Raw genomic sequence first — 25536 nt, 5'->3', positions numbered from 1 at the left:
TAATTCATTAACTGGTTCAAATGTTATACAGTGAAAAACCTTAACCAGCTCTGACCTCTGGTGGCCTAGAGGCAATGTAATCCGTTTGTAAATGTCCTTTTAGAAGTATTTTACACATACAAAGTAAATGGTGGTGTACTATACATACAGTTCTGCACTTAATAGACTGATAAATTTGAAAATCATTCATTAGAGTACAAAAGGAGCTTTCTCCATTTCCTCATCAACACGTTATCAAACTTTATGATCTTTAGCTGAGTTAATAGATGAGAAATGGTATCTCGGGGTAGTTTAATTTGCAGTTGAGTGCGGTAAGCCTCATATATTTAAGAGATAAATTTTCTCTTTCTGCTGTGTCTTTCTATGTCTGCTTATATTTTTGCCCACTTTTCTTACAGGTTTATAGTTCACTAGCTCTTTGTCAAATGAGTTGCAAATATTTTTTCCCGGTTTGTTGACTTTTGACTTTGCCTAGAGTGCTTTTTTGCCATGCAAAAACACCAGATGTTCATGGGATCGAATTTATCCTTTATTTTACTTTGATTCTGGATTTTGTGTTGTAGTTTGAAAGGCCTTCCTCACTCTGAGCTTAGTAAAATTTTTTAGAAAATACTTCCCATGGTTTATTCTAAAAAAATCTTTTTTCCCCATGCCACAGGTCACTTTTGAGATCTTAGTTCCCTGACCAGGGATCCAACCAACTTTGCCCTCTCCATTGGAAGCCTGGAGTCTTAACTATTGGACCCCTAAGGAGGTCCCTATCCTGTTACTTTTAGAGCTGATTTTTATGTTGTAATCTTGATCCATTTGATATTTAGGAAAGTGTGAGGATCATAGTATTCTGAAGTGCTAACCTTGGTGGTTGGGAGAAGGCAATGGCACCCCACTCCAGTACTCTTGCCTGGAAAATCCCATGGACGGAGGAGCCTGGTGGGCTGCAGTCCATGGGGTCGCTAGGAGTCGGAGACGACTGAGCGACTTCACTTTCACTTTTCACTTTCATGCATTGGAGAAGGAAATGGCACCCCACTCCAGTGTTCTTGCCTGGAGAATCCCAGGGACGGGGGAGCCTGGTGGGCCGCCGTCTCTGGGGTCGCACAGAGTCGGACACGACTGAAGCGACTTAGCAGCAGCAGCAGCAGCAACCTTGGTGGTTATATCATCTGCTCAACCTATTGTACAGATGGGAAGAGCGCCCCCTAGAGGCGAAAGGCCTGTCGCTAAAACCCTCACGCTCAAAGAGCTCACTAACTCGGGCACCTCCTTCCAGCTAAGGTGCCACTCCATTCACTCTATCCTGTTGTTCTTCCTTCTAAGTATTCACGAATCCACTCCTCTCCACTCCCACTTACTAAGCCAGTTCAGGCCTCGTCATGTTATTCAGACACCGGGCTTTGAACATGTTGTTCCCCCAGCCTGGAAATTCGGCTGACTTATTCAGGGCTCAGATGTTCCTTGCCCAACTTCTCTCGAGTACCTCCCCCCTCCCCGCCACTATGAAAGCACCGTATTTTTTTCTCCCACAGCACTTGCTGTGCTCTGTAATCACCTCACTTACTCGCGCCTTCACTGGCTTTCTCTTCCACCAGAATGTAAACTCTCTGGTGTCAGGGGCCAGGATTTTTTTGTCTCCTGCTGTATCCCTAACACCTTCGACAGTGCCTTTTACATAACAGGTGTTCAGACTATTTACTGAATGAATAAGTGAATGAATTCTCAACTGGACTGCTTCAATGGCCTCCTTATTCTCCTTTTCTCATGCTTCTCCATGAGACGTGGACTCAGGGAAACTGGGTGACATGTCGTTTATCACTGAACAAAATCAAGGAGTCCTGAGAAAAGAGGGAACTCAGGGCCAACTGTGGGGCCAAAGGAACGGGGGTTGACTGGCCCAGTGACTGGATAGGGTCAGGGGGCCTGGCTTGTGGTGCCAGCTTGCTTCCTGATGTGTGGCCTCGAGCAGCTCACCTCCTCTCCCCATATATCTTTCTCTTCTGGAAAAGTGGTGATAGTAAAACCTCAATGACACAGGGAAGCTATAAAAATCAAATGATGGTGCGTGTGGAAACGTCTGAACACCGCAGAATGGCAGGGACACAGGGCAAGCTTTCCTCCCCCTCAGGTAATGTCAGCTCACCTGTCTTCCCAGGATCTTCCTGCCTTCACCTGCAGGCAGGTGCTGTGCCAGGAGTCTCTCTGCTTCCACCATTTCCTCCAGCTGTCCTGGCTGGGCCCAGCATCCTGCCCAAGGCGTGGAACCTGCCAGTGACCGTGGGGCTGAGCTTGAGAGCTGCAAGGCACCAGGACTGAGATGCCTAACGCCCACAGGTTAATGCAAGAAACTTTTCCTTCTGGGCCTCAGACTTTCCCTGAGGAAAGTGGGGTTAACTGGTGTCCCAACACCGGACAGTCATCAGTATTATGGCAGTGGCGGTAGGCGCCTGCTAGTAGAAACCAGTAGGCGGATGCTACTGGAAGACAACAGGGAAAGCCAGGCATGATGCTTCAGGACTTCAGGGGTGCCCAGGCTTTGGTTTAGGTCATGCCCGTTTGTCATCTTTCAGTCTCCTGGAGCCAAAGTTTCCTCCTCCTGCCATTTAAAAAGGGTATTGTTTACTTGGTGGGCTAGTTGTCCCAACTCCACATGCCCTGAAAATTAAAAATAATATCCTGTACTGGATTTCCCCCTGCCCCCTTGTACTTATTAAGTAAGAGATGATCCATTCTCTTCTTCTGACACTGTTTTGTCTTAGGCTCCTTTCCTCTGCTGGCCTCATTAAACGTTGGTAATCCCTATGTTGGTCTTCAGAATTTAGGGAAACTTTCCTTATCTGGGAGCTTCTGATTATCTTTCTTTAGGGCCTCTAAACTGTCCTCCAGCTTGCTGCCTGAGAGATTTTTCTAAAGCATAGTTCTGATCATCTGGCTCAGAAATCTTTTGTTCCCTACTGCCCACAGGGTAAAGTCTGAATTCCTTAGCTGGTAATCACAAACTGCCACTATTCAGATTGTGATTTTGTGAAATTTTCAGCTTCAGATGGTCTGACATGATTTCAATATAAATTAAATCAGACAATATGTATCAGTTAGGAGTAGGTTCAGAGGAAGCCCAAACACTAGGGGCTTAAATAGCACAGAAGCTTATTTCTCAAATCCTGAGGTGGGCAGTCAGGGTTTTTTGGGTCTCAGGGACCCAGGCTCCTTTGATTTTGTTGCTGTTCTGTTCTCAACATGGTCAAAGATGGCTATGCAAATTCCATGTTTGTTTCCTGGGGAGGGGGAAGGTGGAAGGGGAAGGAAAAGGTACAGGGATGGATGTCAGCTTTATTTTAAAGAGGTTCCTAAGAAACAGACACCTCCCACCTCTGCTTACATCACATGGGCCAGATCTTGTCAGCTGCTAGGGAGGCGGGAAAAGTGTTTATTCCAGCCTCCCATGTCCCCACCTAAAAGTCATCAGTCTTAATTCTTAGAAGTAGAATGGTATTTGGGGTAAAGGAGTAGATTCTGACATAAATGTTCTGCCTTAACTTAAACCTGTCCCTTGGTCTGTAATGCTTGTCTCCCTTCCCTGCCTGAGAAAATATCATCCTTTAAACCCAGGGCAAATGTCAGCTCCAGGGGCTTCCCTAGTAGTCCAGTGGTTAAGACTCCATGTTCCCAATGCAAGGAGTATGGGTTCGATCCCTGGTTGGGGAACTAAGATCCCAAGTGCCACATGGTGTAGCCCCCTCCACTCCCCCAAATCATCTCCAGACCCCCAGAGGTGCTACTCTCAGGGGACTCTGCACACCCTTCCCCCACCCATGAGGTCTCTAACTGTGCTGTGGTGTTATGAACCTTCCTCCCTTCTGTCTGCCCGCTCTGAGTCTCTACTAGGGGCCAGATCCGTCTCCATGGCTGAAGGCTCATCAGAGCCCCTAAGCCCAAGCTTGTGGAGCCCCCTTATGAGCCTCATCCTAACCTTCACCCCTGTAGCCTCAGGTGGCCTCCCCCTCCCTCTCAGGCTTTCTGCACTTGCCCACGTTGACCAGCTGCACAGAACGTCTGTCCCACTAACCTCAAGGACAGAGAACAGGAGAGATTTGGGTGAATTGGGGCTGATTCTGAGCCCAGGTGTACAAGGTGGCAAATCTTACCCAGAGGGTACCTGCAGACCTTTCGCAGTCCCAGGCTGAAGCCGAGTCCTATTCTCCAGAGGACACACAAGATGCTCCCAAAGACGGAGGATGACGCCGGGGCCCATGTACGTGCTGGTGTGCAACTAAACCGGAGCGTCCCCTAGCTTTCAGAGCCAGTTTTCCCCACCATTCCACTGCTTTAACCCCTCCAGTCCCTCCCCATGTCCTGAGGGCAAGTCCTGAGCCTTCCTGCTGTGAAGGAGGGCTCCCAACTCAGTCTTCCGACACCCCTACATCCAAGGTGTCAGCTGTACTCGCCCGTTGGCAGTTCCGTGATGGGCAGGCTCTCCTGGGCCTCCAGGCTCTCGTGTGTGCTGCTGGCTTTGCGTGGGACACCTCCTCCTGCTGGGCCTAGAGACTGCTGTGACCATACTTCTTCTGGGGTGGGGGGCCTTCCTTAAACCCTTAGGCAGAGCTGCTGTGTCCCCATGGCCCTCTGAATGCCTCCATAAAGTGGCTTCATGAGTAGATAAAGCTACCTGCGGGCCAGCCCCACGCCACTCATAGGCAGCCCTGGCCTCAGGCACGCACTGGGCTCTCATTAAGTCCACCCCAGTGAGGCTCTAGAGCTCAGGAACAGAGGGCCAGGTGATGAAGGAGACACCCTCAAGTCTCTAGTGCTTTGCTTTGGGTGAGTGGATCACGAAGCAAAACACCAAAAAGTCACGTAGTGTCCAGTTCTTCGCTGTCTGAATAAAGCAATGCCTTGCCCACGGCCCGCTTTCAAGCTTCCTCTGAGGAAGGTCTAGGACTGGACCTCGGTTAGGTACTCAGAGCACCTCGCACGGGTCTTCTTTAGCGCGCATCACTATGACAACCACTGTGGGACCTGTGGTGTGATGCAGGGTTTCTCCACGGTGGCACTGTGGATATGTGGGCTGATGGGCCCTGGTTGACAGAGACTGTGCTGTGCTCTGTAGGATGCCAGCATCGCTGGCCTCTACTCACTAGGCTCTGTACTCACAAGACTCTAGCAGCAGCCCTTCAATTATGACAATCCAGTGTCCCCTGGGGGTAAAATGACCTCAGGTGTAAACACTGATGTGCCTATCTCCCTAGTTAGAATGGAAGTGCCCCAGGCATGGTCCAGCCACCGAGAGAGACCCCATTGCCTTGATTTCTCAGCCTGGCATTCACTCCTCTTTGGAGCTGATCCTTCCCCCTGCCCCAGACAGAACCGCAGGCCACCTGAGAATGAGTCAAACCTTCCTTTTTAGAAGGGTCTCCTCAGTGGGCTGGCACGGCTGGAGGGCAGAGATCTGTCTGACTGGCTCTTGTGCCCTGCCTGTCCTGCCCAGGCATGGCTTTACAGGGCCATCAGGACATGCTGCTGGGGCACAGGCATAAGGCGGCTTCTTCGTGCTGGGAGATGGTGAGTGCCTGGGGATGGTCCTTCTCCAGAGAGGACTTCTGTTGGTTTGTGGGTTTTTTTTTCCTCCTAGGAGGTTCAGACTTTATTCAATACCCTGAGGCCGGCCCCCCAATTCTCTGAGTCAGAAGGGACAGTGGGGAGAGGTGCAGCCTGTGGGCGGTGGAGGCCCAACTAGGGGGTGGGGGGAGGGCCCGAACCAGTCCTGCTGATCCATCTCCCCTCCCGCTTGGCTCTGGGGTTATTACGTCACATGGTGAGAATCTGCTTTGAAGACACGAAGGGCTGCGTGGATGCTTCTAGGGCACACAGGTAGTCCTGCAGCGGGACCTCGGAGCAGGCGGGGGCCGTGAGTTGGCCTCGGCGGATGAGATCGCAGAGTGTGAGGATCAGCTCCTTGAACTGGTCTGTGGGAGGTTGGAGGACGCGGGGAGATGACCCGTGGGACTCCCTGCCGGTGGGAGCTGGGGCCGGGCTCCAGGGAGGCCTACACAGCTGCGAGACGCCTGGGCTTGGCCGGGGCGTGGCGGCTGTGGAGGCAGCCTGGTTCCTGCCCGCCCGAATTCGGGACAGTGAGAGCCGAATTCGAATTCGGGACAGTGAGAGCCGGGTGGGGATAGGGTTCGGGCAGCGGCCCCGGGAGCTGACAGGCAGGTGGTGGCTGCCAGGCACAGAACCTGACTGGGTGTAGCTGGGAGTCCCGAATGGTGCGAGGGCGGGAAGCCAGAGGAGGAGGAGGGGGTGGGTGGTGCCTGGCACAGACAGATGAGCTCTGCTGGGGGTGGAGAGCCTTCCCTGAGAGCCTGAGACTCCCTCAGGACCTTTCCTGTTGAGGCCACCAGGGTCCCCTCCCGGGGCCTGCCTCCCACTTAGGGACCCAGGATGGCAGAGGAAAATGAGAAGTGAAGGCCTGGCCTAAGAAGTGCTTTTTCATAGACATTAGTTCATTCGATATTCAAACTGAATTGTATCTCCTGCTTGAAACACTGTCCATGCTTCCCATTTCCCCTTAAGATAGAGTCTGAGCTCCTTAAAGAGGATTAGAAGGCCTCCCATAATCTGGTCACAACCAGCTTCCCACCCTCTCTGATAGCCTTTTGCACATGCTGTTTTCTCTGCTTGAAACACCCCATTCACAGGACCACTCCCCTCTCCTTCACTGGGAGAAGGCCACATCATTCCTCAGGCTCAGCCTGGGAGCGATGGTGGTCACACTCTGGGGAACCCATCCTCTGGGAGAGGAAGGAGAGTGTGTCTGGTTCAGGGTCTACAGTCAGAGCGACTGGCTGTTCACATCCTGGCTGCACACTCTTTAGGTGGGCGTGACTCGGGGCAATCGACTTAGCCACTCTAAATCTCAGTTTCCGCCTCTGTCAAACATGCTAACAATAGTTTAAACAATTATGACTGTTAAAAAAAATTTTTTTTGACCGAGCCTTGAGGCCATGTGGGATCTTAGTTTCCCAATCAGAGATTGAACTGCTGTGCTGGAGAAGACTCTTGAGAGTCCCTTGGACAGCAAGGAGATCAAACCAGTCAGTCCTACAGGAAATCAACCCTGAATATTCACTGGAAGGACTGATGCTGAAGCTGAAGCTCCAATACTTTGGCCACCTTCTGGGAAGAGCCGACTCACTGGTGATGCTGGGAAAGACTGAGGACAAGAGGAGAAGCGGGTGGCAGAGGATGAGATGGTTGGATGGCACCACCAATTCAATGGACGTGAACTTGGGCAAACTCCAGGAGATGGTGAGGGACAGGGAAGCCTGGTGTGCTGCAGTCCATGGGGTCGCAGAGTCTGACATGACTTGGTGACTGAACAACGACAACCCCCTGCAGGGGTCTTAGCCACTGGACTGCCAGGAAGTCCCAACAATTATGACACTGAAACCAAGGCAGGGGTTAAGTAACTTGCCTGATGTCCCAAAGCTGGGCTCGGCAGAACCTACAGCTAGTGATGGTGGAAGCAAGATTTGAGCCCAGGCAGGCTGGTTCCAGAGTTTGTTCTCTTTACTGGGCTGTCGTTCACGGCAGTCTTCCCCACTGTCAGCTCCTTGGGAGGGCGGCAGGAGCTGTCCTGTTCAGTGGTCCCCTTGAGGACAGGCCCACTTTAGCCTAAAACTATTTGCTGACTGTAGTTGTTTCTAGAGGCTGTTATCCTTTATCCTGTTTTGGGGTTGGGGTGGGGGGCTTCTGATCACCTCTCCTGGGCTCAGAGTCGCTGGTCACTTCTGAGTAGGCACTGCCCTCTCGTGTGACCCTTGGTAACAGGGCTATCATCCACTCACCTGGACTGTGGTCCTTCTTCCACTGGGATAACCAAAAGCCCCGAAGTTTGAGATCCTTAAAAATAAGCTGGCTCTGTGGAAATAGGAAGGACAGGCACTAAGGTGCTCTGAGGGCAAGAACTTCAGGCTCAAGGGACAGACTCCCCCAGGCGCGGGGCACTGCCCGAGTCTAGACGACTGTGGTGTTCAGACCCCAGCTTACCACAGAGGCGATGACAGGCTGCTTGGCCATTCCCCCATAGGTCACCATGGTTCCTCCAGGCCTGAGGAGTCCAGAGAGAACAGAGTGGTCACAGGTAGAGACAGCGTTACAGCACCGTCTATTCCAACCCTGGTTCCTGAACCTTGTTCTCAGAAGCCCTGCGTGTGTGCGCGCTCAGTCGTGTCTGGCTCTTTGCAACCCTATAGACTATATAGCCTGCTGGGCTCCTCTGTCCATGGGATTCTCCGGGCAAGAATACCATCTTGAGGTTGCCATCTCCTCCTCCAGGGGATCTTCCCGACCTACGTATTGAACTCCCTTCTCTTGCGTCTCCTGCATTGACTGGCAGGTTCTTTACCACTAGCGCCACCTGGGAAGCCCCCAGAATCCCTGGGAAGGGTTAAAAAAAAAATACACATTCCCACGCCTGCCCCAGACCCAGTGAATCAGGTGCAAGGATCTATATTAAAAACAACAGAAAACAAAGAAGCAAGCAGACACCCCCTGCAGATGACCTAGATGTCTAACCAGGGTGGGGAGCCCACTGATTTAAGCTCGTGCCCAGGCTTTGAGGAAGAGCTGCAAGGAAGAGTGCTCTGCTAAGGAGCTCATGACCTGAGTCCAGCTGGGCTCTGCTCCGGCTGTTTACTGGGTGTTTACTATGTGCCTGGGTGACCCTGGGCAGTGGGCAGTGGGCCACGCCGCCTCTCTCTCTGGGCAACTCTCTTTCAAAGGACCAGTGAGATGGAAGCAGCTCAGGATGCTAAGGGATATTGTGGACGGTGCAGAGGACGATGGTGAGTGTCAGGACCTGCTGTCTGACACCCCCAGTGGTCAAAGAGGAGAGAGGGGCTTGTGTCATTTTAAAACCATTAAGCTAAGTCTTCACGTGCCTGACTTAAGCTGTGTGCCTCTTCCTGCTCCCCCAGCTCTTACAGGAGTTTGCTGATGCAGGATGAGCTGAGGTTCACTCTGGGACAACACAAGGGAGGCTTGGTGAACTCCAGAAGGGCAGAAGCTGCTGCGAGGGGCAGGGAACTCTCTGTCCTTGAGGCTCGGGGCCAGTTTGGCCTTCAGTTCCTTCATCTGCCGCCCAGCTCTGGAGAGTAGCTCCTGTGGCAGGGAGCGGAGCTGAGCCCTCCCTCTGTGGGCCAGCACTGCTGCTGCTGCTGCTGCTAAGTCGCTTCAGTCGTGTCCAACTCTGTGCGACCCCATAGATGGCAGCCTACCAGGCTCCCCCGTCCCTGGGATTCTCCAGGCAAGAACACTGGAGTGGGGTGCCATTTCCTTCTCCAATGCATGAAAGTGAAAAGTGAAAGTGAAAAGTGAAAGTAAAGTTGCTCAGTCATGTCCAACTCTTCGCGACCCCATGGACTGCAGTCTACCAGGCTCCTCCGCCCATGGGATTTTTCCAGGCAAGAGTACTGGAGTGGGGTGCCATTGCCTTCTCCACTACACTTGGTTTAATCAGAATGGCTACTGCTTACGGCCTGGGTGGGAGGGGAGTTTGGGGGACAATGGATACATGTACATGCATGCATGTATGGCTGAGTCTGCTTTTTACCTGAAACTATCACAACATTGTTTGTTAATCAGCTATACCCCAGTACAAAATATAGTTGTTGTTTTTTTAAAAATCAGAATGGCTACTGTTTACTGGGTGTTTACTATGTGCCAGGCACAGGTCTGAGCATTTCACATGTGCTGGCCAATGAGTCCTCAGGGTGACCCCAAGGGAGGACTTTGATGATGCCTCTTTCACAGTCGAGAAAGTGGGGACCCACCTCTCATTTGTACAGCGCTCTGTGGGGACCTCAGAGCCCCTTAGACTCACCTTCTGAGGTAGAAAAGGTTTATATCCCCTCATTTGACTGATGAAGAGGCTGAGGCTCAGATCATTTTTCATGTATTGCCTAGATCACATAGATTCCCCAGCTAGTGAGCAGCAGCCTTTCTGACTCCAAAGCCTACACTTGTGACCACTGAGCAAGACTGTCCTACGATGGGCCACGCAGGGATGGCAGTTGGCCTCGGAGGCTGCCCGGAGTCGTGCTGAAGAGGTGTGCTCGGCTCACAGCAGCACGGGCAAGCTGACTGCCCTCTCCGGGCCTTGTCTGGATGGGGTGGGAGCGGTACCCCTTGCTCAGGTAGTTGCGGGAGAGGTACGTCACACACTCTGCACAGTCTGGTGCGTGGTACATGCTCTGTGGTTGTTACCCCAGCTCTCTGATCTCATGACCCATTTTCCCATCCAGTCTGTGCGTTCTAGAGTGTTCCCTCGGTGGCTCAGTCATCTCAGTACCCCTGGCTAAAGTGAGTGCTAGCAAACAGGAGTTAACAAACACTGGTGCTCTAGCTGGGAGGTGTCCCTTAAGGCGCCCTTCCGTTCCAGAAGTTTATGTGAAAGGAAAAAAGGATGAAAGGATGTACGCTGTCAGCACTGTCAACGGTGCTCATCCTCCTCTGTGGCAGGACGGTAGGTCAGTTTTGTGCTTAATTTTCCTTTGTGTTTTTACATGCTTTCAAGATGTTTTGTAATAATGGCATAATGTTACCTTTAAAATTAGAATCTATTTTTAAAAGCTAATACTCTAGGACTTTTTCAGATGCCCCTAGGTTATGAACCCTTAACTGCTCCCCTTTCACAGAGGGCCTAGCAGTTACTACTGGGGTCCCCGGGAAGACAAAGCCAGACGGGTCTCGGGGCCATCTGTAAAGAAGGCTGAGAAGGGGCGGGTCCAGATAACTAGGATGGGACAAGGGTTCCATCTTCCTACCCAGGGGTGTGCTGACCTGGCCTTGGCTTGCACTGGCCACTGGCACTTGGTGGTCCTCCTGGCTACAGCCCGGGAGGGCGCCGGCGCACTGGACCCGAGGGGCCGAGGGACTTACGCCAAATGCCGCAGCAGCTCCGTGGAGCTTTTCCCGCCAACGCAGTTGAGAGCAAGCCGTGGCTGGGGCACGTCCTGGGAAACAAGAGATCAGCAGTGAGTGAGCTACCCCTCTGTGGGGTGGAGTGTGTGCGTATGTGTGTGTGGAGGGGGTGAAGGGGAGGGTGGCTTGAAGCTTGCTGCAAACCGCACTTCCCTGGCCCAAGGGCTGTGTCTGGAGGGAGTGAAAAGTAGGACCCTCAGGCCTTCAAACTCAGTCTGGGGAGGGCCTTTTCTTTACCAGCTTAATCTTATTATCTGTTTTAGGCATACTCAGTCACCTCTTTGCAGACTCTTTGCAGGCTCCTCTGTCCATGGGATCCTCCAGGCAAGAATACTGGAGTGGGTTGCCATACCCTCCTCCAGGGGATCTTCCCGACCCAGGGGTCAAACCCACGTCTCTTCCGTCTCCTGCCTTGGCAGGTGGGTTCTTTACCACTAGCATCACCTGGGAAGCCCACGGATCAGCAGTGTTGTTATTGAGTTGCTCAGTCGTGTCAGACTCTGCGACTGCATGGACTGTAGCCTGGTAGGCTCCTCTGTCCATGGGAGGATTTTGTTCAAAACTCACCTCTGGAAAGAACAGACAGAGGGCATCTGTGCTGTGTTCTGACAGACTTCATGTCCCCTCTCCTTGGCACTTACAGGTTGGTTTTTATCAGACATGCTGACCTACTCTTCGGAAGTGTTCTCAGGTGAGTGTGTCCAGCCCCGCCAGGGGTCAGTGACTAGAGACGGGATGTGGTTTGATCACTGTGAGGGGTGCTGGGCAGGTTGAGGGGCTTTTGAGTCTGGAGAGGCTCAGGCCAGCCCCGACCCCACCACCTCTGACTGTGTGGTCTGGGTAAACTCCTCACTACCTCTGACTGTGTGGTCTCGGTAAAGTCCTTTGTCTTTTCTGAGTCTTCATTTTCTCATCTATAAAACAGACGGCACCTACTTTGTAGAGCTGCCGTGGGGGTTTTCAGGTAAAAAACATACGGCAGGTGCCTCATAAACGTGACTTCATTCCTTTCTCTTCCCTCCCGTACCATAGCCCCTCTCCCAGCTGAGACTCACGTCGGAGGTGTAGGCTGATGTAGCCCATCAGAAACCTTCAAAATGACAAATCAGGCGGGGTCTCCTAGACCCTGTCTGTCTCTACGCTGTCCCCTCAGCCCCTGTGCACTTACTGCGTGCTGTCCCCTGACTGAGGGAATGGGCTTTACCCAGCCACAAGGAGATGGAGGGGGGATTCTGGAGACGAACAGTGGGCCAGTGCCCAGCTTTCCGAACTCAAGTGACTGCCTTTTCTCAGTGAGATGGGCCTGGTCCCTTTTCACTGGTACCTTAAAGAAGCTTTTCATCTCAGGCTTTCTTAGTTCCTCTTCTGTGACAACGTGGTTGGCCCCCAGATTCTTCAGTCTGTCGGTCAGCTTCTGGAGGTCAGGTCTGGAAACCAAACACAATCCAGGGTCCTCGGTCACATCTGCCCACTTTCTCCACCAGAGGCTCCCAGGACCCCTCTGCCACAGGTATGAGAACCGGAGTTTCTCTTTGTGGGAAACCGGGCCCAGCCACCCAGTCTCAGCACACTCCAGCATCTCCTGGCCTCAGTTTTCTCACTGGTGTGAGAGAGCGCTGGGTGGTTGCTACCGCTCCTACTGGTCCCAAGGACGCTAGAAACCATCTGGCCCCGGGAGGAGTTGGTTCACTTCCTGATTTCTTCTATTGAAACGACAAAACTCCGCTTCCTTTCCCCCGTCTTTTCAAGAGGCTCTTCAGAGTGTTGTGCAAACATACCCTGGCCCACGAGTGGCTTTGTGCCTGTTTACCAAGGCAAACAGAGCAATTCTTGTTAGCACAACTAAGGGGATGGGGAACTGGCGTGAGTATCAGTTCTCCTAATGAGGCTGGACTTCCCTGATTGACCCAGCCACGTATGTGGACAGTGAGGCTTAAGGAGGCTGGATGATACGATGGAGAGAGAAAGAGTCAGGAAACTTAAGTTTGTCATTGATTTGCTGTTTCTTCCTGAGCAAGTGGCTTCCTCTCTCTGATGACAAACCTGCCCCGTCTCCTTTACATCTGTATTTAGTGCACTTCAAGGCATCACGCAAATGCAAGGGAAACGGGCCTTGGGTTAGTCAGTTCACAGAAAGAAATACAGCTTAAAACATTCCCAAGTGTGAACTGTGGTTTTGAAAGCATGGGCTTATCAGAAGTCAAGCATCTTAAAAACTCAGGTTGGGAGTGAGGGCCTTCTCTACCTCCTTCCTGCCCTCCCTTTACATTTCAGTCACTCATCTTATAGCCCCGGGGCTTCCCTTATAGCTCAGTTGGGAAAGAATCTGCTTGCAATGCAGGAGACTCGGGTTCGATTCCTGGGTCGGGAAGATCCCCTGGAGAAGGAAATGGCAACCCACTCCAGTATTCTTTCCTGGAGAATCTCATGGACAGAGGAGCCTGGCGGGCTACAGTCCATGGGGTCGCAAGAGTCGGACACGACTGAGTGACTAAAACATCCTATAGCCCCAAACCACTGGACTTGAGGGCTGGAGGCTGACTCAGCCCTTAGCGAGCAGCAGCTGCAGGAAAGGAGGACCGCTTATGCAAGGGCGCCACCTGGTGGAGACTCGGGCACCTGCGGGTGCCGGGCTGGAGAGGCCCAAGTGGTGGGCTGGGATCAGGCCTTTCCACACACCTGTCCCGGAGCACGTTGATGGTCCTCAGGCCCCGGGCGGCCGCGATCTGGATGACCGCTTGCCCCACTCCACTGTTGGATGCATTCTGGATGATGGAATCCCCTGTGGGGTCGGGAAGAGACTCAAGTGGAGATCTGTAACAGGTCAAGGGCTTTCAGCCTAGGATCCTATTAGAGGGTCAGAGGTGGAGTTCTCAGACTCTGAAGGGACTCAGGACCTGGCGGCTGAGCCTTCTCAGTCCTGGGAGTGTTGCTCTCTCCTCCCAGGGCGCCCCAGGCCTCTACAGCACCCATGATGCCTGCCAGGATTCGGCAACTCAGAGTTCACTCTGGATGCAACTTAGCCCCTGCCGTGTCAATGATTTTGTATCCTTCATCATCCTCCCAGCTCTTAGGTCAAGTCTCTGCTTAGGTTCTTTCTTTGGTTTGCAATGTCTCCTCTCTCTCCCATTGTTTTGAAATCCTATATACCATAAAAGCACAGCTCCAGTGTGGCTTCTTATGTGAAGCCTTCCTAGATTCTTCCCCCGTGCCCTCCCACAGCACTCTATGGTCAACTCTGTTAAGGCTCTTGGTCAGCCTCGACTTACAGCTTGTAGCTCAGTCCCTTTCTATCAACAACCTGTGGCTTCTTGAGGGAAGATGCGCTATTGTCTTGGAATGGGATTAGAGCTGCGATGGAGAAACTGGCAGCTCCTGAATCAGGGTCTGTGATCAAAGCCCAGGCCTAACTTTGCACTTGAGCTGAGTGGGGATGTGTGGGCTGTGCTGGGAAAGCACGGGCTCCGGAATGAGACGTACCAGGGTCTGAGTCCCGGCTTTTTTACCGACTGTAACTAGAACTGAATGGGGCGGGGCAAGCCCTGACCTCTTTGAACCTGTTTCTTCTCCATAAAAGAGGGGTCCCAGGAGCACCCACCGGGGTGCTCCTCATTAGAGTCCAGGGCCATCATGTCTGGGGAGGGGCTCCAGTCCTCTGAAATGCTAGCTAGGTTTAGAGAGGCAGCAGGGACCTCATGCTAGAGACAGAGGATTTTCTGGAAGAAGGCTCATCATTCTTAGCTAGGGTCAGCCTACCTCATCCAGGGGTTATGAAACCAACCTAGTGGGTTATGAACTTTTTTTCCTTAATGGTTAAATTTGAGGAAAATAGAATAAAAAATAGTGGAGTGTATCACACATGGTGAGGGTAAATACTGTTCCATGAAACTCTGGTTTCCATTACATATATATTCATACATGTCTATGTACTGGAGGACAGTGTACAGTGTTATTTGTTATCATGGGTCAAGATCATGTTTCACACCAGCCCTGGGGCAGGAAAGAGGAGACGTGGTGTTGGCACTTGACGTGGGTGGTGCCAGAATGGCCTGACTGGACCTTACAGCGACAGTCCTAACCAGAGGGGCCTGGGGGGAGGGGACGCAGGTGACCACAGCCTCTGCTGCACTGGGATTCAAGCGAAGGTCCCAGATCACACCTGCTGGGTTTCTCCGCTAGAGAGACCCAAGGCTGCTTGGCCACAACTGGGGGACCTGCATCTGTCTCTGCAGGAAGCTGGCACTGGCTTTCAGCTGACCACCTTCCTGCATCTCTCACCTCAGTCGCCTTATCAGCGCGACAGAGATGGGCTGGGCGATCTCTAGGGCCCTGCCTGCTCCTGGATATGTGTGGTGTGCAGGGTAACCCTGCAACCACGGTAGATGGGAGGTGGTGGGTAACTGGCCCAGCCTCCTGTAATTCGGAGGTTAATTCTGAGGAGGATTCTGTGAGGGTCTCTGGAGGCTCCCCAGCAGGACTGGGCCCTGGCCTCCCATGGCGGGAACCAGCCTTCACTGGCCTTTCCCCCTTCCTTGTCCCTGGCTCCAGTCCCCCACTCTTGCTTCCTGGGGTCACCTTCCCAGGGACCCATCTGCCCTCAGTCCTTGTCTTAGGCTCTGCTTTCAGGGAATCCCTGAATAAAACACCTGGCTTTGTCATTTCCTTGCTGAGTGATCTTGGGTGAATAATCTACCTCTCTGGACCTCAGGTTCCTCCTTTATCAAGAGGGAAGATGGTACCAGGGGTGCCCCTGTACCGCTCTGTAGGCCAGGCCCTGGGCTGAGGGCTGCTTGGCATGTCTCTGTGAGCGCTCAGAACCTTGCCTCCCTGTTTCACGGATGAAGAGTCTGCTGATCTGAGAGGTCAGCTGCCAGTCGGTGAGGCCGACTGGGGCCCTCAGCTCGCCGCTCTGACGGCCCAGTGCATTTGACGGGCGATGCATGGGAGGGCACGTATGTGGACTGGAAAGTGCTCTGGCCGTGCTGAGTGGCAAGACTAACGCTAAGTTCAGCATTTTACTGAAAACACAGGGACTGTGTCTGTCTTGTCTGAGCTCTGCAGTCCCGGAGCTCAGCACAGCGCCACACGATTTTTGCTGAGTGACAAAATTCCACCCCGAGTTCGAGGGAATGTGACCCCTCAGCGGTTTTCCAGGGTGTGCGCCTCCGTGGGGTTTCCGCCTGTTTTCCAGGACCCAAGCTGACATCCTTCCACCTAAAGCAACAAAAGACACACTCACCCAGGTCGGGGGCGTCTTCCTCGCGGGCCGTCACCCGTAAGTTCCCAGGCCTCGGGGGTCGGGACGTGGGTCACACCCGTGGGCCAGGCCCGCTGGCCCACCACGAGGCCTACCTGGCCGCAGCCGCTCAAAGTCCACCAGCATCCGGTAGGCCGTGCAGGGGTTGACGCCCAGCGTGGCAGCGCTCTGAAGAGGGATGTCACTTGGGACTGTGATGAGCTCTTCCTCGCCGAACACAGCCTCGGTCCGCCAGGTTCCTGGGGGAGGCCAGGGGAGTAAGGAAGGACCCCTCCATGCCCAACCCCAGCTCCCTCTCCTCGGTGGACAGGCGCTGAGGACAGCGGGCTTAAGGAATGCTTGGAGGAAAAAAAAGAAACCCTGAGGTCTTTCTGAATGTCTTTGAGCCCTGGTGATAATTAGGTTAGGGAGACTGTTAACCCCACATGAGTGACCGGGAGACTGAGCTGGTGTCACACAGCAGGAGGTGGAGGATCTCAAACCACTGGACTCTGAGGGTGAGAGAGCCACATCATTATCGGGGCAGGAGAAGTTGCAAAAGCCCCAGGTTCCCGCTCAGGCCTCATTCTCACCTAAGGCAGGGTGACTCGGGATGGTATTATGGAAAAAAGCATGCAGGTCATAGTCGAAGCCTAGGTGTGGGCCTGGCTTTGCCGGTCTGCTAGTCTGAGCACAGGGACTGAGTTCTGGTTACTCTAATGTGCAGATGACACCTGCAAGAAGAGCTTTGGGTGGTCTCCCCGAGAGATGCTGCACAGGTTACATGATATACGGGAAATGAAACAACCCTGTAAACTGGGAAAAAAAGGCTCCTTAACCCCCAACCTTAAAACTCAACATTCAGAAAACTAAGATCATGGCATCTCGTCGATCACTTCATGCCAGATAGATGGGGAAACAGTGGAAACAGTGACAGACTTTATTTTTTTGGGCTCCAAAATCATTGCAGATGGTGACTGCAGCCATGAAATTAAAAGACACTTGCTCCTTGGAAGAAAAGTTGTGACCAACCTAGACAGCGTGTTAAAAAGCAGAGACATTACTTTGCCAACAAAGGTCCATCCAGTCAAAGCTATGGTTTTTCTAGTAGTCATGTATGGATGTGAGAGTTGGACTATACAGAAAGCTGAGTGCCGAAAACTTAATGCTTTTGAACTGTGGTATTGGAGAAGGAGATCCAAGAGTCAATCCTAAAGGAAATCAGTCCTGAATATTCATTGGAAGGACTGATGCTGAAGCTGAAACTCCAATACTTTGGACACCTGATGTGAAGAACTGACTCATTTGAAAAGACCCTGATGCTGGGAAAGATTGATGGCGGGAAGAGAAGGGGATGACAGAGGATGAGATGGTTGGATGGCATCACCAACTCAATGGACATGAGTCTGAGTAAACTCTGTGAGTTGGTGATGGACAGGGAAGCCTGGCGTGCTGCAGTCCATGGGGTCACAAAGAGTCAGACATGACTGAGCGACTGAACTGAACTGAACCCCGAACCCACGTTCCAGTTCCAGACAAAAGAATAATAAAATGTCCAGTTTAAATGCCTCACTCGAGGGCAGGAACCAAGGCTGTGACCTGCCCCGAGTCACCTGGTTCCCTGGGCAGATACTTATCCTACACCAGCTGTGAGCCAGGCCCTTGAACAATGTGCTTCTGGTGTTCGTGGGGCACTTGCTCCAGTGGAGCAGAACAGGAGAGACATGAATGAGCAAGTATGAGTGTTGTAAGTTATACAGGGAGAGAGAAACGGGGAGAAAATGACTTCAGACACGAGGAGTGAGGGACAGCTTCTCTGAGGAGGGGACAGGCTGAGAGGTGAAGGCAAGAGATGCAGCCACTCAGTCCGTGAACATTCCCATGAAGTAAGAAGCACAGACTCTTAAGCAGGACAGAGATAGGAGCAGAGCAGGACAAATACACACTGGAGGGGAAACCGTGGTGGGAAGAGTGGCTGGAGATGCGGCCGATGTGGCACTGGCTGGATGGACGTCATGAACCAGTGAAGTTGCTCAGTCGTGTCCAACTCTTTGCGACCCCATGGACTGTAGCCTACCAGGCTCCTCCATCCATGGAATTTTCCAGGCAAGAGTACTAGAGTGGGTTGCCATTTCCTTCTCTAGGGGATCTTCCCGGCCCAGGGATTGAACCCAGGTCTCCTGCATTGCAGGCAGACACTTTACCATCAGAACTACCAGGGAAGTACCCCTTTCAAGATCTTGACCTACAGTAACCGCGTGTTACACTCTAACGCAGTCCATTTACGTATATACACACACACACACATACCTAACAGAAGCCAAAGTTTCATGGAACAATACTTAACCTTACTCTATGTGACGTGTTGTACTCTGGGTCAGGGCGTGAAGAATGGATTTTAGTGAACAGGAAGCTTCTAATTTTAAAAATAAGTCTGAGGTGATTGGATTTACGCTTTAAGATCACTTTGTTGCCGCATATGTACGGATGGCCAGTAGGTACGTGAAAAGAGGCTCGACATCACTAATTATTATTGACTTCCCTGGTGGCTCAGATGATAAAGCGTCTGCCTGCAATGCGGGAGACCTGGGTTCGATCCCTGGGTCGGGAAGATCCCCTGGAGAATGAAATGGCAACCCACTTCAGTACTCTTGCCTGGAAAATTCCATGGATGGAGGAGCCTGGTAGGCTACAGTCCACAGGGTCGCAGAGTCGGACGCAACTGAGCGACTTCATTTACGGTTTAAGATCACTTTGTTGCTGTAGGTGTATGGATGGCCAGGAGGTACGAGAAAAGAGGCTCGACATCACTAATTATTAGAGACATGCAAATCAAAACTACAATAAGGTACCACCTCACACTGGTCAGAATGGCCATCATTAAAGTTGACAAATAACAAATGCTGGAGAGCATGAGGAGAAAAAGGAACCCTCCTACACCGCTGGTGGGAATGTAGGCTGGCACAGCCACTATGGAAAGCAGTATGGAGGTGCCTCAGAACACTAAAAATAGCGTTGCCACATGATCTATCAATCCTACTCCTGGGAATATGTCCAGACAAAACTATAATTCAAAAAGATACATCACTCCTATGTTTTCAGAGGCACTGCTCACAACAGCCGAGACATGGAAAGAACCTGAATGTCCATCCACAGATGAACGGATAAAGAAGACGTGGTGCACATATACAGTGGAATACTACCCAGCCGTAAAAAAGAATGGGACAATGCCATCTGCAGCAATGTGGCTGCAACTAGAGATTATTTTAAAAAGTGAGGTGTAACTCATCAAGAGAAAGACAGATGCCACAGGATATCACTTACACGTGGAATCTAAACTATGGCACAAATGAGCCTATCGACAAAACGGAAACAGACGCACAGACATAGAGAACAGATTTGCGACTGCTGTAAGGGCGAGGCTAAGAGACTGGGATGGATGGGGAGTCTGGGGTTGGTAGACGCAAACTGTTATATTTAGAATGGATAAACAAGGTCCTACTGTATAGGCCAGGGAACTATAGTCCATATCCTATGATAAGACATAATGGAAAAGAATAGAAAAAAAAGAATGTCTGTAAATGTATAACTGAGTCACTCTGCTGCACAGCGGAGATCGGCACAACATCGTAAATCAAGTACGTGTGATGTGCTCAGTCGTGTCTGACTCTTTGCCGCCCCATGGATTGCAGCCCACCAGGCTCCTCTGTCCATGGAATTTTCCAGGCAAGAATACTGGAGTGGGTTGCCATTTCCTCCTCCAGGGGATCTTCCTGACCCAGGGATTGAAACTGGGTCTCCTGCATCTCCTGCATTGGCAGGTAGATTTTTAATCACTGAGACACTTGGGAAGCCCCAAATCAACTATACTTCAAAAAAAATAAAAAATCACTCTGTTGCTATGTGGAAAAGATGTGGGGAAAGGGCAGAGTAGACATAGGAAGGCTAATCAGGGGGCTATTGGAGGGGCCCAGAAGTGAGGTGCTGGTTGCCTAGACTTTGGTAGCAGGGATGAAGAAAAGTAGATGGATTTGAGTTATGTTTTGAAGATAGAATCAACAGGATGTGAGAAGCTTTGGGTGAGAAGCTTTGGATGAAAACATTGGGTGAAGGGTGACACGTCCTCACCCCTGCAGGCAGGGACCCACATAAACCAGAGTCAGAAATACGCAGATTCAAGCCCTGGCTTGCGGAGGACTTGCTGGGTCACCTTAGGGAAACGACTTGGAGCCTTGTTGGCGTGGTGTCTCAGGGTTCCTCAGCCTATCCTTTCAAAGTTCTTGATTATGCGCTCATGACCCACTGCCCTGGCTCTACTGTGGTCCAGGGTAGGGAGCAGGGGACAGGCTGTTAGGTGTTCTGCAAGAGGGGAGAAACAAGGTGGGCTTTAGGGGCCAGGAAATGGGGTCAGGAGGCAGGAACACTCTTTACTAAAGGCTGTGTCAATCCCAGAGAAGACTGCTGGCTGAGAAAATAAGAGACTGAAAAACTGAAGGGCTGCTTTGAAGTCCAGAAGCTGTCTTGTCTTTCTCTGGGCTTTGGGCAGCCTACTTTTCAGATTTCAGCATCATCTTTATAATCATCACCCCCTTCATCTTAGTCAACATTTACTGTACTCTACTCTGTGCCAAACACTTAGTGAATGGCTCTCTGTGCATGAAATCAAAGGTGTTTTCTAATTCCTCTTAATGGCAGGACAATGGAAATCCAGCCCTTGACACAGATTTCTGGGGCTTGGCAATCGCTAATCCTCTTCTTAAGAGAACCTGAGTGGGATGGGGGCAGCTTCCACGTCAGCCTCCAGGGCTTTCAGGGGAAAGTAGAAACCCTTGGGCTTTCGAGTTGGAGAGAGGCTGCTTAAAAACCCCAGCTCTGCAGCTCGCTAGTTGTGTGACTTTGATCATGTCACCCTTTTTGAGCTGCAGTTTTCCTGATCCATGAAATGCAGAGGACAACGCTCCTGTTACAGTGTGAAGGCTGCATAGACTATTACTGTGCCCGGTACACAGCACGTGTGGAGCCCCCATGGGCTCCTTTTCTGATCGGCATTTCCCAAGCCTGAGTTCTGAGGGCTCCCAGTCCCCACTCACGTGCACCCAAGCCTTAACTGTCTGCAGCTTCTAATGCAGGGGTCACTAAACTATGGATCATGGGCCAAACCTGGCTCGCCACCTGTTTTTGTAAATAAAGTTTCACTGGAACACAGCCCACTTTTTAGTGTATTGTTTATGGCTATTTACAATGGCAGAGTGGAGCAGAAGTGGAATGGGCTGCAAAGTCTAAAATATATACTCATCGGCCCTTTAAGAAAAGTTTGCCAACCTCCCATCTAATGCATATGGAAATTTAGTGTTTGCAAAGGCCATTGTATGTATTCCCTCAGTAGAGACAGACAAGGCAACGATAATTAGCTCTATTTTAGAGATGGGGAAACTGAGGCTCAAGGTCACTGTGATTTAAACAAGGTCATGGCGGGGGTGGTAGCGTTGGTGGTGGAAGGAGAGCCTGCATCTGACTCTCAGGCCAGTGCTTGCTAGGCCCCGAGGTGCCTCAGGGGGGTCTGAGTATTTCCAATGGGCAAGTCAGTTCGCACATTCTCTGGCCCTGCCTCCCCCGGGTCTGGGGAAAAGGCTGACCACAGGCACAGCAACAGCTGAGCAGCTCATAGCATGAGAGATGACCAAGATCTGGCCAGCTGAGGACTTCTCTGGTTAATGACGGCCACTCTACTCAACTGCAGTCTTCTCCAGAAGAAAGACTGTCTGTTCAGTGCTACATGCTAGAGCCCCGCACGCCACGGGTGCTCACAAGATGTTTACTGAATAAACAGAGTTAATTATCATCTTGACAATGATAAAACCCTCATCCTCTCCGACTGGCACCTGGTTTAGAAGAATCACCTTTTCTCTGGGGGAGAAATCCCAGTTCTGGCTATGCCCCCACCACACACGTCCAATTACCCACATACACCTGGCCCGTGTCCTTTCTTCTCTCCCATCTAATCACCAAGCCCTCTTACTCCAGCTTCTCTGTCCACCCGTCTCTCCAATGCCACAGCACTGTTTGTTCAGACCCTTATCATCTGAAGCTTGGATTGCTTGGCCACCTCCTCATTGGCTTCCTGCTCCCCACTCCCCGCTCTGCCCTTACAGAGCATTCTCTGTAAAGTACAAATCTGATCAAATTGTTCCTCGTCTTCACCCTTCATCAGCGCCCCCCACCTCCACACACTGACTATGGACGTGGGCTCTCCATGACCAGGGCCCTGTTGACCTCTCCAGCCTCATCTTGCTTCTCTGCACGCCCCCGCCCCGCTGTGACCCAGCCACACTGAGGGGCCTACAGTGTGGAGGGCGCTGTGCCTTCTCCCATCGCCACACCTTTGCCCCTGGCTGTGTTTCCGCTGGTCTCTTTTTGGCACCAGAGGCTGGTTTTGTGGGAGATAATTTTTTTTGCAGCAGTGGTCGGGGGTGGAGGATCAGGTGGTAATACGAGTGGTGGGAAAGCAGCAGATGAAGCTCCTGCTGGTTCCTAACAGCCTCAGACTGGGATCGGGTGCATGGCCCCCCGGGGGTGGGGTGGGGCGGGGCTGGGGACCCGTTCCAGACCCAGTTCAAGCCTTACTTCTCTGGGAAGCCCTTCCTGACGCTCCCCAAGACAGGGAGCTCTTGCCTATGTGTTCACCCTGGGATGACAGCACTCATCACACTGCACTGTAGTAAGTGCCGTCTTCCCACCCCCAGCCAAGGGCACGTGGAGGGCAGAGGCTGTGTCTGACCCACGTTGGGGGCCCTTCACTCTGCACAAGGGGAGTGTGTGGCCCGAAGCACCAATCGTAGCCTGTGAATCTTGGCAGCTCTCAATCTGCTCACCTGGCTATGGCTCTTTCACAGCGTGGGGTGGTGGAGGGGGGAAGAGGGGTATAGGAGAGGGTAAGGCCATTCTTGGAAGCCTCCCTGATCTCACAAAAGGAAGGAGCGTTGTAGACTCCTGATACTATTTTTTTCCTGCCCGGTACATTCTTCTTTCTAGAACTGCTCCCTCCTAACCTCTGGGATTGTCAACTGCAAGGCCCCCCTCTTTACACCACACATGTTGGCAAGAGGCTCAGCCGGGGCAACCGTGAGTGGCCCAAGCCCCATCCCCTGGTGATCGGTGCGTGGATGGGCAAAGACCCAGGTGGGCTGGTCAGAGCTCTCTGAGGGATGGGCGCGGTTGTGCTGGACACACTGTGGAGGACACGCTCTTCCGTTTGCTCTCAGGATGACGTAAGCCTCAGGCTGCCAGGGACTGTCCACTAAAGGTGTGTATCAGAGTGGGTCTGAATCTCAGCTCCACCAATTAATAGCCGGTGACCTTGGGCAAGTTGCTTCATCCTTTACATTTACTGCTGTCCCATCTGCAAAATGGGAATAATAACAATATCTACCTCACGCTGTGGGCACGTGAATAAACAGAGGTAAAGCGCTTATAACAGAGCCTGGTACCAAAGGAGTGGTGGGTACTTGTTGCCAGTTCTATATCACTGTGGGGACAGGTCCCATCGGAGGGCTAATGAGAACAAGAGAAAAAGCTCTCACAGCCTTGGGGTTTCTAGATCCAGTTGTGCCTGAAACTTTCCATCTCTTGTACCTCCCTGTTCTACAAACCAATTAACTGCTTTTCTGGCAAAGCAAGCTTGAGTTGACTCTTTGCAATTTATAACCTCAAGAGTCCTCATGTTGGAGAGAAGTGGGAAAGACAGAGGTGACCAGAGTCTAGGGGGCTCTCTTTGCAATCTGCTGTTTGAGTTTGGACAAGGGCTTCTTCTTAGGCTTCAGCTCCTCATACGTCCAATGGGGTGAACATCAGCCCTGCTTCCCTCTCGTGGCTGCTGCCAGGATCCATCTGTGTGACATTTGTGCCTCAAAACCCATCAAGTGCTAAAAAACACATCTCACCAAAGACTCCTCACGCCTATCAGAGAAACTCCTCACCCGCAGCGTGGCTTATGCAGGGCCTTCCCAGGCGGCCCCACCTGCTTTGTGACCTCCCCCCTCAGTTTTTTCTGCAGACCCTTCCCGCGGCACATCGTCTGCTGACGCTACACCGAGTTTTCCTCCATTTCCAAAAGTCACCGTTGTGTCTTTGCTCCATTTGTGTTCTCCAAATGCCACCAGTTAGGGCTCATCTCCACCTACAAAATTCATCCATCAGAGGTCCCTGCCAATGAAGCCTCCCCCTGAAGCCCTCGAGACTGTCTTTCTCACACACACAGTTGCCAGAGGTGCCCTCTGCTTTCCGTGAGCCCGCAGCACTCCCTTTGTGGAGGCTGTTGATTTGGAGATTTCGTCAGTTAGATTTTAACCTCCCGGAGGGCAGGGGCTGCCTTCTTGGATTCCCCGTTGCACCCTTCATTCCCTAGGGATGTAAGAGCTCCAGTCAACACGGGTGCACAGTGCTGAGAGCTGATGCACCGCCTCCTGAGCAAGAGAAACATGCTGCTCTCCTGGCCCAGCTTCCATCCCCTTGGAGGTGGGTGTATGGACCTAGTAATAAATCCTGTGCTTTCTTACACTGAGACAAGGAGGAAATGTGTACCGTGTCTGTGAAATAGGATCTGAAACAACACATGCTGGAGACACACGGAGAAACTCACCCAAACCAGGATTCGCTGGGATCACCCAGTCTCCTGGCTTCACCCCGGTCACACCGCTGCCCACGGCTACGACCTGTCCAACACCTTCGTTCCCTCCAACAGCAGGCAGCTGGGGAAGGAGGCCGTAATTTCCTAAGGGAGAAGAGCACAGAGGGTCATCCATGAAGCTTGGGTGGTGATAGCATGGGCTTTGGAGTCAGCCCTCAGCCTGATCTGACCAGCTGTGCGACTGACCAACCTCTCTGAGCCTGAGCGTCTTCATCTGTAAAGGGGGATGTACTCCTCGCTTTCAAGGGTTATTATGAGATTAGATAACACAGGGATTGAGCCCAGCATACTGCCGACACTTCACAATGGTTGGTTTGCTCCCCCACTGCAATCTTCCTAACTCTTGAAAAGCCTCACATTCCAGGGAGGGGAGGCTGGAGAGGGCTCACACAGTGTGCAGACAGCCTCATCTGGAGAACAGCTGCCGCTAATCACAGGAATTTCACACCCACACCTGGGGAGGAATGAAAACGAGGTGGCGGCTAAGCAAAAAAGCCAATTAACATAAGCCACAGAAACCAAGGTTACCTTGGATCATATTTATGTCAGATGGATTGATAGGGGCCGCCAGCATCTTCACATGGACGTCTGATCCGCCCACAGCAGCCAGCTCCAGGTTCTTCAGTCTAAGCACAAAGCC

The 25536-nt window shown here is 52.0% G+C and overlaps 1 protein-coding gene across 5 annotated transcripts in view; it reads right to left on the bottom strand.

Moving 5' to 3' along the window:
- Window positions 1-1518: 1518 nt before the first annotated feature.
- Window positions 1519-25536, bottom strand: part of MECR (mitochondrial trans-2-enoyl-CoA reductase) — a 40155-nt gene continuing 16137 nt past the window's right edge. The window contains exons 2-10 of one of the 5 annotated variants that reach the window (XM_027518273.1): window positions 25425-25522; window positions 24849-24980; window positions 16327-16470; window positions 13654-13756; window positions 12299-12401; window positions 10933-11006; window positions 8041-8101; window positions 7839-7911; window positions 1519-2590 (exon numbers count right to left, since the gene is read on the bottom strand). In XM_027518273.1, coding sequence (XP_027374074.1) covers window positions 2541-2590; window positions 7839-7911; window positions 8041-8101; window positions 10933-11006; window positions 12299-12401; window positions 13654-13756; window positions 16327-16470; window positions 24849-24980; window positions 25425-25522 — 838 coding nt within the window. In that variant the 3' untranslated portion in view covers window positions 1519-2540. The other 4 variants (XM_027518255.1, XM_027518246.1, XM_027518281.1 and 1 more) reach the window with 4 other exon arrangements.

The sequence above is a fragment of the Bos indicus x Bos taurus genome, chromosome 2, assembly GCF_003369695.1.
Source record: "Bos indicus x Bos taurus breed Angus x Brahman F1 hybrid chromosome 2, Bos_hybrid_MaternalHap_v2.0, whole genome shotgun sequence".
Lineage (NCBI taxonomy): Eukaryota > Metazoa > Chordata > Mammalia > Artiodactyla > Bovidae > Bos > Bos indicus x Bos taurus.
The sequence above is the reverse complement of the archived record's forward strand: the minus strand, read 5'-3'. Positions and strand labels throughout refer to the sequence as shown.